This window comes from Triplophysa rosa, linkage group LG12 (assembly GCF_024868665.1).
Source record: "Triplophysa rosa linkage group LG12, Trosa_1v2, whole genome shotgun sequence".
Taxonomy (NCBI): domain Eukaryota; kingdom Metazoa; phylum Chordata; class Actinopteri; order Cypriniformes; family Nemacheilidae; genus Triplophysa; species Triplophysa rosa.
The window spans coordinates 18,873,598-18,888,743 of NC_079901.1; the positions used below are offsets into that span (position 1 = coordinate 18,873,598).

Consider the following 15,146-nt stretch of genomic DNA (forward strand, 5'->3'; position numbering starts at 1 on the left):
ATTTGTAACACGTCGTGTACATAAAGATAATGACAAAAACGACTGATAGATTGTGATGATTTGCTGTAATACTGATTTCAATTATTTTTAACATGTTTTTACTTGTTGAAATGGATACATATCTCGTTTTGAAGATTTCTAAAGGATCTGGTTTTAACAATGGCATTTCCACTTTATGCAGAAATGTTATATGTAACATTATAGCCATGTATATCATTTTATGGATCGTAAGCTTTACTGAACCACTTAGGTTTAGAGAGTGCTTGCTGATTTAATAATAAACTTGCCTGCACTGCCATCTAGTGTTAGTTTGGTTGAAGTAATCACAAAAGTCACATGCTCACATCCAAGACGCAAATTGCAAGTCTGTCTTGTTTCATGACGTCATGAATACAAATTGACACTCACTGAGAAAATATATTTTACACCAATATTATATATAGCGTTGCCAAACTTTATATTACAACCTAATTGGAATAATATAAGTCATTTATTAATAGTATAATAAAAACTAGTTTTACATATTGCTCGTTTTTAACCTGCCTTTATTTTATCATTAGCTTTTCCCCCAGTCTATGCAATAGCCTACGAATTAATAGGTTACACTACACACAATCTCTATGACAATAATCACAGAACATAAGTGGAATGTCTGTCTTTTTCATATTCTACAAGTATTTTTATGTGTAACAATTTAGGTCAGTAATTACTTAATTGCACTTGACTGAATAAATAATAATAAATAAATAAATAAACCAAACAGTGATGTACTTTATCTCAGCATCATCCTGATCAAATGGTCTCGCGAAAGAAAGGAGAGATGCTTGATATTTGGTCAAAGTTTCCATGAGGTTGTTGCTCACGTGAGACTACAACCCTTAACCTCTCCTGTTACCTGCCATCCACTTTCTCAGCTGTCTTGCGAGGGAAATATGAGGTCATCACACAAGGCATTTGTCAGTTGGGATTATTACACTTCATTCTCACACGCACGTATCAACACAATACAGCTACGCTCCACCTCCTCTGACCTCGGGCAACATCCATCCAGACCTCCCTCATACACAATACCTGCTAAACCACAGAGGGAAATATTCTCTTTAAATCACGCGCTTGTTTCACTCTAAATAAATAGGACTTTGTTCATTTTCATTTCTGAACTGTGAGTTTTTTTATTCATGTAAATGCTCTGAAACACCGCGCCTTTGGTCCAGCTCTGTTGCTTTTACCACCCGGTTCTCTGCTCATGCGGACCGCATCCCATCGCAACAGCCCGGACACCCAAAAACCGTAAGTGTCAGAAACTTAAATAATCATCATCTACAACATCAACATATATGTTTGTCAGATATAACTCGCGTGTCTGAAAGGGGAAAATACCAGTTCGTTAGCGTCGATACACTTTGGATAGCGAAAGCCGTTTGTTTGTTTGATGACTCACGCGCGTAGCCTAATAAAAACAAATCAAAATGCATTTATTGTTCATACCACTGTATAGTTTCGCTAGCTAATAAACGTTATAGTTTCGCTAGCTAATAAAGTGAACGCTTCTTTTATCTTTAACGTAACGTTAAACCTAACCTAGATAACCTAGCATGTAGGATCAGGTGCTTGTTTCCCACGCTGCCGTGTCACCATTAATACAGAGAATCGATACAGTGTTACAGTAAGATTGTCTCTGGTTAAACTACACTCCATTACGTTTTTTAAGGAACACAAATGAAAATGGATGAATGGTATATTACTCATGTGGCTTAATCCTATTAATAAAAAATAATCTCTGTAATTATTCCAAAATTGCATAACTTTCATGGGAACTTTCAATGTCTGAGTCCTGATCTTCTTAAACAACGCAGATTAACTGTATAAAATGGTCAAAAGCCATTGCAACAAGAAGTAAAAAATACTTTGGCCTACTGCATGGGTGGCCTTTCTAATCCTTTACTGTTTTCCAGAAACTCTCTGAACTCCCAGAGAGACATGGATTGGAATTGGACGCGTTTTTGTGGGAACGACTCTAGCCAAACCGCGTCTGATTCCTAATCTGCCTTCTGTTGTTGGATATAATGCCATATTGCTCAAAATGACTGAGCTGAATTATGCCTTCATAAGCGAAAACGGGAAGGAAGTGGATAAAACTTTGGACTGGAGTTATATAGAATGGAACGAGAAGGAGAGCGTAAAAGTGACGGATGCGCAAACCCAAACTCAGTTTGGACCAACCGATGACAAAGAGACGCAAACGAGGAGTCCTTTCATAATGCGTATAGATTTGGGAAGGACGCCCACCAGACTGAGGTACGGTTCGGTCGCGGAGGCTGACGGCTTGTCCACAAATTTCTTTCAGTTTGATAGACAAGCACCGGCCCGGATCTCCACGTCTCCTACTCTGAGGAGAATGAGGAGCACTAGACTCCCCTACCGAGACCAGGGCAGGTTTGATGAGGTATTGGGAGAGGAGCCACCTTCTCCGAGGAATCCCCCGTCGCCGTCTCCTCTGGCGGTCAAGTCGGATGGAGAGACAGGGAGCTTTGAGTCCTCAAGGAAAGTCTGGTCTCATAGATCAAAGACTCTTTACAATGGCGTCATGTGCAAAAGTCAAGGGTCTCGCGATTCAAAAGATGTTGATTCAGATGACAATGCTGAGAGCTCCACTGATGACAGTGAGCAGGTATACACGAGTTCTTCAAAAAGCATTTCACATGTCACGTTTCTAATAATAAAGGTCAGGGATTATAATTTAGAACATTGAATTAGGAGAGGCAAGTTTATTTATAAATCGCATTTCACACACAAAGGTAATTAAAGCACAAAAAAATCCAAATGAATTGCACATCTGACATGACCAATGGGAACCCATAGGGTCACATGTGCAACATGTTGTCCAAATGTGAAAACATGAAATGTATTAGTATTTAACCATAACCTTACCAAAGATCTTCAAATTAAATGATAAAGGAAAATACTAAGTTAAAATGACATAAGATTAAGAAATGTTACGATCAACTAACTTCATTGGAGCTAAGGTTAAAACGGTATTTTTTTAAATGGGCTCTAAATTAAGCAGTGAGAATCGTTCTTCCTTTGGTCAATGAATGACTCCTGGGGTAGCAGATCACAATAAGAGCTTTTGACAGCAAATGAATCAGTTGTTACATGCACTGACAGCTTTTGAGCAAGCCCTCAATCCCGTTGGGAGGGCTCCTCTGATGAGGCCCCATTCACTGCTGTCAGCAATTACCAAATAATAGAAGGGTCAATGAATGATCAAGTGAATAAAAGAAAAAAGAAAAGCCCATTTACTCCGTCCACACATTCATCCAAGCGTTACCACAATAGAACAAGGACGTTTCTGTAGATATGAGACTTCTGGAAAGTCTTTAGCTTGAACAATAACTTTAAACCATACTGCATGAAGAATGTGTTTGAAATTGATCAGAAATTAAAAGATGACTGTTGTGCAACTTCAGTGTTTGTTTACTACTCCAAATACTCACATTATGCTCCTGCTTTTGCCTACAGGTGAACGAGGCAGGTCATAAAAGGTAGGTGAGCTGTCTCTATTTTAACAATTTGCATAAACCATCCTCATTTGCATGTGACTGAGCAATATCCCACTCGCGTTGAAGCCAAAACACTTTGTACCAAACCATCATTTCTCTGTTTACAAAAACAACCCATCCAACACTTCTTGCTCAATTATTTTAATTTGCAAATGGGAATTTGTTTGATGATGAGGCCAGAGCAGGTCCCATTTTTCTGTAGAGTGCCGCCATGCTGGAGCAAAGCATGCTGGGATATGGACCAGTTCATTGTCCATTGTATTGCCGCTTTGTTTGCTCTACACAAACTTTTAAGGGGAGCGTTATTAGAGTTCCATGATTCGACCGAGACGGTCTCATTAGTGCTACTGTCCCCCCATCGGGCCCGCTCTGACCACGGGCTTCTTTTCAGCGGTGGATAATTAGGCAGCTATTGTGGCCTTAATTACAGTATGGCCCCATCTGATTGCTTTGCTCATCCCCGGACAGCGATTGGATGAAACACATTCAGCGGAGGTGCGAGGACAAAGCTCCCTTCTTTGCGGCCATGCCGGGCTGGGATAGAGGGCCGTTTCATTGTAGGCGGCTACACTGCAACAAGATTGCATTGTTGATGCACTTCTCGATAAACAGCAATTAGCGATGACCTGTTTACATCGTTGTTTAAAAGAAGATGCACTTGGTGACTTTTGCTGGGGAGGTTCTAAACGTAATGTACTGCCATCTGTTTGTACGTGCAAACCAGAATATTGACACAACCTACCTTAGATGTACCAAAAGGATGCAGATGAGAGTACGAAGGTAATAAGGAAGTATGTGAGCGGGTTGTCGTGCCAGGTACCGTGGGAAGGGATGTTACCTTTATAATGTTGAACAATAGTTATCTCTTAGCAACTGTTTTGACTCAAGTATTTATTGCTATATGGTATCATATAAACAGCAAGGGACACGAAAATGCTGATAATAGTGACTGCAGTTGTTGTTTTCGTGTTTGGACCTTCAGCTAGTGTTATGTTGGAAGTAAATGCTATACTTGTTGGAGTCATTGCCTTGTTGGAAGACAGGATTGCCTCACTGTTTACTGGCCATCACTGAGTCTCTGTACAGATGGATTGGCACAGAGCTGGGAGGGACTATTGAAACCAGCCTGTCAAGTTGTGATTTTCAAACCACTGCCTAAAAGCCCTTAGGATTTGTTTTGTCAAAATGTAACAGAGGAACTGGAGCATTGCAGAACAGAAAGGAGTCATGACAAGCACAAGAGCAGAATCAAGCAAAATCATGGCTTTTTATACATCATATGCACTTTGCCATGCTATGTTTTGTATAGCTCACGACTAGAAGATTTACATCATAACAGTGTTAGCTTGCAACTTGACTGGAATAGCAAGGTGCTAAGACTGCTGATACATGCCAATATCAGTGGTTTAATTTTCAGAAACACCCTTAAAAAAACACACTAAAATACAAAAATAGAACACAATGAATAAGTCTTATCAGAAAAAGTGTCCAACGAATGTGTTTAAAAAATATGAAAAGATTAGTATTATTATAATCTCATAATCTTATCATTCAATATTATGGGTGTAACTATAAAGTCAGCTCATGATTCAATACGATAAGTGATACTGGGTGCAGGGTTACGATGGAATCATGATATTTTCAAGAATTAATAAAAATGAGACTGAAATTTATACAGATTAGTTTCCAAAACATTAGCAATTTTCAATAACATTTGTTATTTAGTTAAAAATTGACAACATTTAAGATTTAATTGAAATCTCTGTATGTAAATTTTAAAAAAAAGTCTGTCACTGCAAAGTCAAACTGAATTTTAACATAAAATTAAGAAAGGAAACTTATAAGAGAACTAAAAAAAAACACATGTTGGCAGCTCAACCAATAGGATTGAACATGTGATATTGGACAACAATTCCAGTAGATCTACTACAATCCCAGTTTTTATATCTGTTTGTTGCTTATAGTTTATTAGAACACAGTGCGTGTTCAGCTGTAACATGGTTTTGTTTATCAATCCAACACATTTCCGAGCACCTAATACTACCAAGGCTTGTTATAAATGTGAACACATCTGATGGAATTCTTTGATTTCTTGCTAAACCAAATATGCTTTTAAATTTGAAGTTTGCTATGGCTTGGGTCTGTGTACTGAGATTAACAAAGCACATTGGACAGGGTTTATTAAATTAATTATGTGAAATAATATTTTTTAGGACTTCGATGTTATTGTGTCGTTTTGGCCAGGAGTTAAAGGTACACTGTAAAAATTTGCTGTAGTTTTGCAGCAGGTTTGCCAGTAACTTACTGATTTAATTACTGCTTAAAGAGATACTTCACCCAAAAATGAAAATTCTGTCATCATTTACTCACCTTTGAGTTGTTCCAAATGTGTATAAATTTCTTTCTTCTGATGAACACAGAAAGATAATTGGAATAATGCTTATAACCAAACAGATCTCAACACCCATTGACTCCCTTAGTAGGAAAAAAACAATGGTAGTCAAAAGTGCCCCAGAACTGTTTGCTGTCCTACATTCTTCAAAATGTCTTTTGTGTTCAACTGAACCAAAAAAAATATAAAGTAATTTTTCCTACTATGGGATGGGAGTCAATGGGTGTTGTGATCTGTTTGGTTATAAGCATTCTTCCAAATATCTTTCTCTGTGTTCATCAGAACAAAGAAATGTATACACATTTGAAACAACTCGAAGGTGAGTAAATGATGACAGAATTTTCATTTTTGGGTGAAGTATCACTTTAATCCTACTTTCCTATAAGTACTCTTTTCAATTACTTTAATAAAAATTAAAACACTTTTGAGATTAAAAATGAGCAAGAAGAGACTAGTCTAATTACTGCCATTAGCACAGCAACAATGCAAAAAATGACATTCTTCCTAAGCATTTTTGTCTTGTTTTCTAGTAAAAATATGTAAAATGTCTTAAATTACGATGCATTTACATAACAAGAAAAGTGACCCAAGATATTTAGTCTTGTTTTATGAAAGAAAAATATAAATGATTAAAACAAAAATTAAATCTACAGTAAGTTACTGGCAAACCTGCTGTGAAATTACAGCAAAGTTTTACAGCAATTGTTTTTAGGTAACATGTAAATGACCAGGCATGATATGCCTCGGGGCCCTGAGAGTCCTCTGAACTGACCTGTTCTCTTCTGGTCTCCTTTTTCTCAGGCTGCAGGAGAGGAGGCGGAGCTCTATGGTCGTGAGTCTTCCCGGATTGGATGTTTCCCCTGGAGATTTATTTGTGTCCAATGGCATGGCTGATATTTTAAATAAATCCTCTTTTTCAGGTTGGAGGAGTTTTATTGATGTTGATAAATTATGTAACTACATATGCTTTTATACTCGCAGAATTAAATCTGGAAAAACAAATGTAATAACTTTACCGCACATTTAAATTCCATATACTGAATTAATTTAATTCATTTTTACAGACACTAAGAAATCAAAGTGGCCATTTTCAAGGCGTGGAACAGTAAGTGGATACGTTGTCATATTTAAACGCTTCAGTGCCATAATGAAGATATCTCTGCCATGACTGTTTGATCTGGTGCCTGTGTTGTGTTGTGTTCTTGCACCTGCAGATATTTTGTGTCATGGTGTTTCAGCTGCTTTGTGTCATGTTGATGTTCCGTACATAGTGTTCACTGACCCACTTTGTGCATGCTAACTCCCTCTAACCTCCCTCCACCCCCAGCACACCAATTCCATTAACCGTAAACAACACCAACACGAGCACGTCCAGCATAGCTCAGAAATGCTGTTATCAAATTTCTATGCAATCTTTTCCACAGTCTATGATCAAATACAAAAGAGATGAAGTGGAAGGCAGTGTGATGTTGAATAAATGTGAGTGCTGTTTTCTAGCAGACAAAAGGGATGGTTCGCAGCGTCGCAGACATTGACAAGTGTTTGGCTGGCATTCAGGTTCAGGAGTGGAGGGACACAGACTTTAAGACGTATAAGGTGTGAGTTCATAACTAATGGCCACAAAACCTCAGGTAAAATATATATAGATATTTTAAAATTCTATAAATATAAGGCTTCATCGCCTCTGTTTTCAGGATATGTCTTTAGAGGAGTTTCTGAGAGGTCGCTCTGAGCTGGGAGCAGCAAAGGATCCTGAAGCTTACAGAAAGCAGGAGGCCATCTGGGAGCTGTTTACCAGTGAATGCGTCTACTTCCTCGATCAGCTCATGGTTTTGAAAGAGGTCTGAAGACAAGCACAAACGTCAACAATATTGTTTTATCTGAATTACATTCCACAGCGTAGGTTACAATACAGTTGATAACTGGTAAATGATACTGAAATGATAACTGGTTTGATAATAAAATGATAACTGCATTTGCAATATCGTGTCAGAAGCCTGAATAAACTTTTTTTTTTAAAATATATGTCAATTGCATTTCAGCTGAAATGTGCATTTGTGTTGCTTGAAGGTGTTTTTGACCACACTGTCAGACCTGCAGATGAGAGGGTGCCTACAGGACATTGATTCTTGGAGGATTTTTGCAAATCTCAATGAGCTTTGCTTGGTAAGATTAAAAATAATAAAACAATATTAATAAATGAAATCTCATCTCTTGCCTATGGAATACAGTATATCCATTGAATACATTCAATGTTTTTCCTTTATTGCAGGTTAGCTTTGGCTTTCTCACTAGTCTCTTGCGTGTCATTAAGGAATTGTGGATAAATCCAGACTCGTATAGTAGTCAGACTCTTTTGGAACTCCTCAAAAAGGTAAGAGCCCAATGGGTGATCTTTCTTTTTCTTGTTGTGTCGTACCACGAGTCCAAAATGAACTAAACACCAAATGCACATAAAATTCACCCTGACTGTACTGTTGTCCAGTTAAAAAAGTTTAAAAAACATTTATTGCCCATAATACAATCGTTTAATCTTTCTTGTTACATAACGTCATATATATTTTTAAGTAGCAAGGAATTATGGATGTATTTGTCTTTCTGCATTCTAAAACTGCTTTTGAATTTGCATACAAGTCAGTGACCTTTAAACAGAACCCAGTATATACATAAAAACAACTGCAGTTTCATAAATGAGACCTGAACCCTCAGCTGTATTAGTCATTTATCAAACGATTGTTCTAGAAAACTGAGCACCTGAACTTTTGTTTCTTATTTGCTGTGTAATCACGAATAAAACAGAACGTTTGCGCTATTGTCCTATTCTGATCTCTCCCATATTGACTGTTGACTTTGCAGGTGTTTGGTGAAAGCATTTGCCATTGTCTACAGAAATACTGCTTAAATTACAGCACCGCCATCCTTTATCTGGACAGCCTGAAGTTTAGAGAGGACTTTGGCACTTTCGTAAAGGTAACCGTGGCGAGCGTGATTCCACATGGTAAATCAGGGCTTGGTCTGAACGCTCTGACAAGATCTAGGGAACAGGGCATGTGTTACAACACTGAGGTTCGGCTGGTTGTCAGGGGCCGTTGCTCGACATGCTGGAACACGGTGACTGCATCTTTGGTCAATGACATCGTTGACATAGCTACCACTCCCTCACCACTCATGACATCATCTGGTGCCACTGAAGATTTTTTTCATTGTGGTCCTAAGCTGCCACCACATTATGGCCCATTTTGTCCCACTCACTCACATACTGTACACACAGTAGATCTGGATAGAAGTCAAAGCAAAATCTTAAATTTGATCTCGTATATCTCTCTTTCTCTTGGTTAGTGGTGTGAACGAAGCGAGCACTGCCGCAGGCTGCAGTTGAAGGATCTGCTGGTGGCTCCTCTGCAGAGGTTTACGCGGTACCCACTGCTGTTGAAGAATATAGGAAAGAAGGGCTGTTCAGAGGCAGAGGAGAACACACTACAGAACATTGTGGACCTAGTCGATACAGCCATCTGTAAGTTTTCTCCACCTCTCCCTGAATATAATAGAGCTTTTTTCTCACCACACATATTTACATTTACATACTGTAGGGCTCTCCAGTTGGCCCTTGCAGGGATCAAATTTGCACTCTTTCAATTTTCCAATGTCATACCCACTTCAACCCCCAGACTTCACATGACCTTAAGGGCAAAGTGAAGTGGTTGGACAAGTATCAGAAGGTCAAGTGGCTGACGGAAGTTCTGGTGTTACATTCCTGGGTGGGAGAGAAAAAAACACATCGACGTCCTCAGGGTCTGTTTCATATGCCTCCAACCACTAGACTTCACATGACCCTATGCTTGGACTGTAATATCATTTGAAGTCAGCACCGATTTCAATCTACATGTCATATTAAGGCTGCAATCAGTCTCCGTATCGCCTGTATTTGTGTTGCCTGCATCTCTGTATCTGTATCTCTGTTTGAAACATCAAATTGCAGGTTACTTTACATTTCTCAATCTGACATTTCTCGTGAAATTGTACCAGACAGATTCAATTGCTGCATAGACGGTTTCATCACACGCACATACCTGGCCCGAAGTTAACTTCCGGTCTGTGTTTTGTTAAAATATAAATGCAATTTAATATTTTTTATATTTATTTTTATGAATATTTCATTTGATATTGATTGTATAAAATTTAATTAAAACTACTCAACGGTTATAGATTCTTTGCGGAGGTCTACCGAAAGTTAAGTTTGAGGCACATGACTTTTGTTTATGTTGTTGCAGCTGAAACGGTCTATAAATAATTATTATAACCTTATTTTGTTGCGAGAGTTTTGAACACAGATTGTTTCTTGTACCTGGTCAATAACTTATTTCTGTACATGTTTAACCCCCAAAAAAGAAACAGATTACAGCTTTAATAATAATCGTCTTACTTTCTTACACCTCCAATGTCAACAATAGCTCCTGCGTCCTATGCTACAAGAATACTAGCAGACAGGTTTTCACCCCAAAATTGTCTAAATATGAATATCTAAACCAGGTAGCACATTTTTGTCATTCTTACAAAACTTCACATTCTTGAACGAGAGGTTTGGGTTGTTGATGTGATGTTCGACTTTGTGACTATGCCAGTAATGTTTTTATAATACTCGCAAGGGAAAATGTCCTTGATCTTGTCTGTGTTGCTCATGTCAAACCTGGAATCCAAAAGAGTGACAGGTAACTCTTCCAGTTCTCTAACTGCTTGTCACGGCCGCTCTTAAAAAAACAAACAGTGACAGTTGCAAAAGTGAAAAGACAAGAGCTATTTTTGACTGGGAGATTTCCGATGAATATAGGTGTATTAGTAAGCAATACCTAACGGATGTCCGCACAGTATCACAACTGTCATGTGAACGACTAGTTATAATCCTGGAATATTACACACACCTTGTCATAAATCCCTTATATTGTTTTGATAAGAAGTGAGATTAACATGAATTCTGTAATATTGCATTCCTATGTCATATACAGATTTTTTATTTAATGACAGTTTTGATCATTTGAATTCTGCTAAATATAAAACCCTATCACTTTGGATAAAAACATCTGCCAAGTACAGACTGATTTACTGTTAGCTTAGTGTGAAGAACACTTCGAGGGTGTGTGTTGAGTTCTGCATTGCTTCCTTGTGCATTGTGTGACGTTTTGGCATTTTATGAGTCTACGAGCGCATGAAGCATTTTATCCGATGGGCGTGGGATCCAGACAAACATCTCATGCGTGTGTCATTGTTGTTTAAAGAGCTTTTATGTGGAACTGAGTAGGAAGAATCTAGAATGATCAGAATCAATTGTCAACCAAAAACAGGATCTGTGATTGTTTGAACAAAAGCAGCAATGTTTGTTTGGGAGGTGTGGATGAACCCTTTAACCCATAATAGACAACCGTTTTGTGTAGGTTGATGATACAATGATTCCCCCCTCGCTCTTTCTCTGTACAGATGACCTTGAGGGCAAAGTGAAGTGGTTGGACAACTATCAGAAGGTCAAGCGGCTGAAGGAAGTTCTGGTGTGGCTTCCTGTGTGGGAGAGAGAGAAGAGAGCACATGTCCCTGAGGTCTGTTTCAAAAGCCTTCATTGAACTTAATGGTATGTCAGCATCAGCTTCACTTGATCTCTATTCATAGAGATTTAACAGCTACGTGTCTTTGATTCTTCACAGAATCTGAAGCACTTGTTAAAAGCTGGGACCTTGGAGAACCTGGTGTCTCATCGAAGTCTTCTGTACGACGGCAGACTCGTTCTAATAGGTCGAATGGAAATAAATGAACTCCTCTTGATTGGTCCTTTTGCATTTAAACGGAGTTGTGTTAACTTGCATTATTTTTCCTTTTGTGCACAGAAAACACAAAGCTGCATGACGTTTACCTGTTTCTCTTTGACGAATTCCTTCTCATCACTAAGATCAAGCGAAGCAAAAAGGTGCAGTTGGATATTGTTTTAGAAATATAATGGGACTTTTGTTTGGTGTTATTATTACAGTAAAAGGCTTAACTGTGTTGGTCAATGCCCACTCACTGTATTGACTGAAATCAGAGAGTGGGCAAACGTCTGAACATGTGACGGTGATGTTTGGGAGTGATTATTGATTCAAGCTATTCCTCCAATTACATGCTATAAGGTTAAATAAGCATCGGTGCTTTGTGAAAGATGAATTTTATATGTGTAGTGCAAAATGTATCGGATATATTACGTCACACATTGAATTATAAGGTTCTTTCTGACAATTTTGTCAAAATTGAGTTATTCTCATATTCTTAATCTGTGACAATTTATTAAAAAAAAGTGGCATAATGTAAATGAGTACATTTTAGGGCTTTTTTACAGGAAGCAAAAAGGTTCCATCTAAAAAATCGAATTATAATTTGGTTCTATAAGGTTCTATCTGCGAGCCAATTAGCACTTTGAATGCACACAAGAGGACCAATCAGGATCAGCTTTTTTTTGTCATGTGACCAGACTCCTCAGTGACAGTGGGAAATGTCTGAGGAAACAGTGTAAGGCAAAACAATGATTGAAAGAAACCTCAAGGTTGACTGTTTTATTGATACTCTTGTCAAGGAGAGCACCTAAATCTACAGTATTTTTTCTATTTTGTTTTAGGTTTTGTTGAGGAGTTTGTTTTTATATGTATAGACACAACACTACCCAGCAGCGCTAGCTTCCTAATTCCTATGTTAACATGAACCCTCATAATGCGATTAATGCCTTACATTTTACAATGTAAAGCCCTAAAGGCCAAATAGTCCATAATGTCATCAGTCTCAATTACAACAATAAACATTATCATGTTATTTCAGTCATACTCATCTCTATAAAGTAATATTACCTGTCCCACCTTCTGTGGTATAAAACCTGGGTCAGATTACAGTAGCTGCTTTGTCTAAACCAACAAAATCTTAATGGTGCCTGCAATAATGTGTTGAAATACCCATCATATACCTAACTAAAATTAACATCAGGGCCCGTATTCACAAAACATTTTTTCTTAGCACTAAGACCTATCCTAAACGGCAGTAAAAAAAATGAGTTAAGAGTTTCCACTTTTACTAAGGAACAGAAAGAAATCTTAAGATAAAAAAGGGCGGGATTGACCTTGTTGCTTTGGATGGTGGCCAAAAATTGCAAGTTAAAAAAGTGTCAGAGGGAGGATGAAAAATGGTCAGGAAAACAAATAAGGTGCCTTAAATGTTTTATTTCAAATGTTTTTGTGTTCCTTCAACTCATCAAAACAAGTTTATTCAGCTCATTTTAATAAGTGACAGTATGATTGTTTTTTTAGTGCATAACACTACTAATATTATATGTGGACCCTAGGGGGAAAAGCTATGTTATGACCCCCTTAAGATGATGTTATACTGTATCAGACATAAAAAAGACTTGATTAAAATTGAAAGTGCATTCTGGTATGGCCAAACCTCTAAAACAGTATTAGATATAACCTGAATATTGTGTTTTTATTGTAGAAGTCTAGTGTGTTGGAGCCGAACCCTTTGCGTCCAGTTGTGGGCCAGGAGGTTGAAATCTTATTGCAAGACGGCTGTAGTTTCACTGTTCTGGATCAGCCCATCTCCCTGGACCGCCTTCAGTTAAAGAACATAGACCAGCTCAATGCCACAGGTGTTTACAACCCATGCACGCATGCATTTTAGCTTCAGGTCATTTAATACAGTAATTATGTAAGAATACAGGAATATTTCCATTGAGGATAGGCTCTCACGTGACTAACACTGACAACAATAGAAAAACCCTCTCTAAATCATTAGTTCTTACTAATCGGACGGCTTAATCGAACGGCTTTGTTTTTGAATCTTTCAGCATCTGGACTGCCTAATTCTTTCATAATAATGCATCAGAATCGCTATCAGCAGTGCATCGGAGTCTTCATTCTACAAGCCCAGGCTGAATCTGTAAAGGTAAATATGCAGTTCTGTCATTATAAATAACAGATTTTATAATATTTTAAAATGTGACTGAGAATAATGTATGTTTCAGAAAGCATGGATGTTGGAGATTGAGAATGCTGTCAATTCTCTGCTGAAGCAGGATTCCCAACAGCCTCGGGTCAAGAACTCTACTCTTTATCTAGAGTCTTCACAAATTTAACCTGTACAGAGACTTTCTGTAGAACTTTCCTCAAAGTGCCATCGGACCACTTAGCAGATCACTAGAGCAAAGAAAAACATCTCAACAGCATTTTTCCATAAAAGATTATTGAAACAGAAATACGCAAGTATATACTGTAGCAGCACAGTAAGGTTGTTGACCGGGACCTATTGGTACATGCTGTAGAACCACCGTAAGCCTGTAATGCTGATTATATCTGTAAACATTTCTCATTGTGTAGAATGCTTAGATAAACCAGTACAAAAAAGCTTCCAGAAATGTGAAGATGTAGATTATAATGCAATTTGTGGTTGTAAATTAGTGAGAGTTAACATTTTTGTAAAATAAAGTGTTTGAAATAATGTGCACTACTTTGTCTTGGAAAGGATTTCCAAGTTTGACAATGAAAAAAATAAAAGGCTATCAAGTTGTTTGTATACTGTGAACAAATCTTTCATCATTGTCAATGTGTTGATCATGACTTTTTATCAAATAGAAAAATCTAATCGGGTTACTAAATGAAACAACTAGTATATTCACTCGTTAAAAATGAATCAATATCTAATGGGAAGTCTGTGCAAAAAAGAAATATGCAAACATGACCGAAACATGGGGCTTGACATGGGGCACAGCTACTGTACATTCCCACTATTATGTGAATGTGATCATCCTGCTGTTAGCCATGACAAAACATCACAGACAAGTGCAGTGTTCTTCCAAAAGGTTTCAGCCATGTTTGAACTGTCTACACAATGGAACAGAGGGGGAACGGTATCTGACAGGAACAATTTAGCTGTCAGAAACCGTTCCCCCTGCTATGCTGGTCAGGTTTTGAAGCAGAAGAAAACAAGTCCTGGCCACAAGCAAAGTTCTGTGGCCTAGTGGTTAGCGCTCCCTAAGTGTGTTCTGTAGGTTGAGGGTTTGAGTCCCACCTATAGGTTCTGTTGTCATTTGACATTTTGAGCTGTTGGAATAGGTGACTTGGGGCAAATGTGGCATGTTCTTTTTGCTCATGATTGGAAGGTCATCTTTCCCTTGAGCACAAGGATCCTTA

General features: G+C 38.0%; 1 protein-coding gene across 2 annotated transcripts; it reads left to right on the plus strand.

The window, feature by feature from the left end:
• Positions 1–999: 999 nt before the first annotated feature.
• Positions 1,000–14,454, plus strand: plekhg7 (pleckstrin homology domain containing, family G (with RhoGef domain) member 7). 2 transcript variants are annotated; one of them, XM_057348470.1, is made up of 17 exons: positions 1,000–1,290; positions 1,956–2,671; positions 3,523–3,545; positions 6,757–6,875; positions 7,020–7,060; positions 7,456–7,551; positions 7,650–7,796; positions 8,026–8,121; positions 8,228–8,329; positions 8,812–8,925; positions 9,295–9,469; positions 11,428–11,543; positions 11,649–11,736; positions 11,829–11,908; positions 13,453–13,606; positions 13,805–13,902; positions 13,982–14,454. In XM_057348470.1, exons 2-17 carry the CDS (start codon positions 2,084–2,086, stop codon positions 14,090–14,092), a joined length of 2,148 nt encoding a protein of 715 aa, XP_057204453.1. In that variant the 5' UTR covers positions 1,000–1,290; positions 1,956–2,083; the 3' UTR covers positions 14,093–14,454. The 2 variants fall into 2 exon arrangements, with proteins under 2 accessions (XP_057204453.1, XP_057204452.1); XM_057348469.1 differs by having other exon boundaries at positions 1,001–1,290; positions 7,453–7,551.
• The last annotated feature ends 692 nt before the right edge of the window (positions 14,455–15,146 follow it).

Coding starts and splice junctions, on each gene's coding strand:
- plekhg7 (XM_057348469.1), top strand. CDS start 2,084: ATGACTGAGCTGAATTATGCCTTCATAAGCGAAAACGGGAAGGAAGTG. Junction 6,876..7,019: donor AAATAAATCCTCTTTTTCAG/GTTGGAGGAGTT, acceptor TCATTTTTACAG/ACACTAAGAAATCAAAGTGG. Junction 11,909..13,452: donor AGATCAAGCGAAGCAAAAAG/GTGCAGTTGGAT, acceptor TTTTTATTGTAG/AAGTCTAGTGTGTTGGAGCC.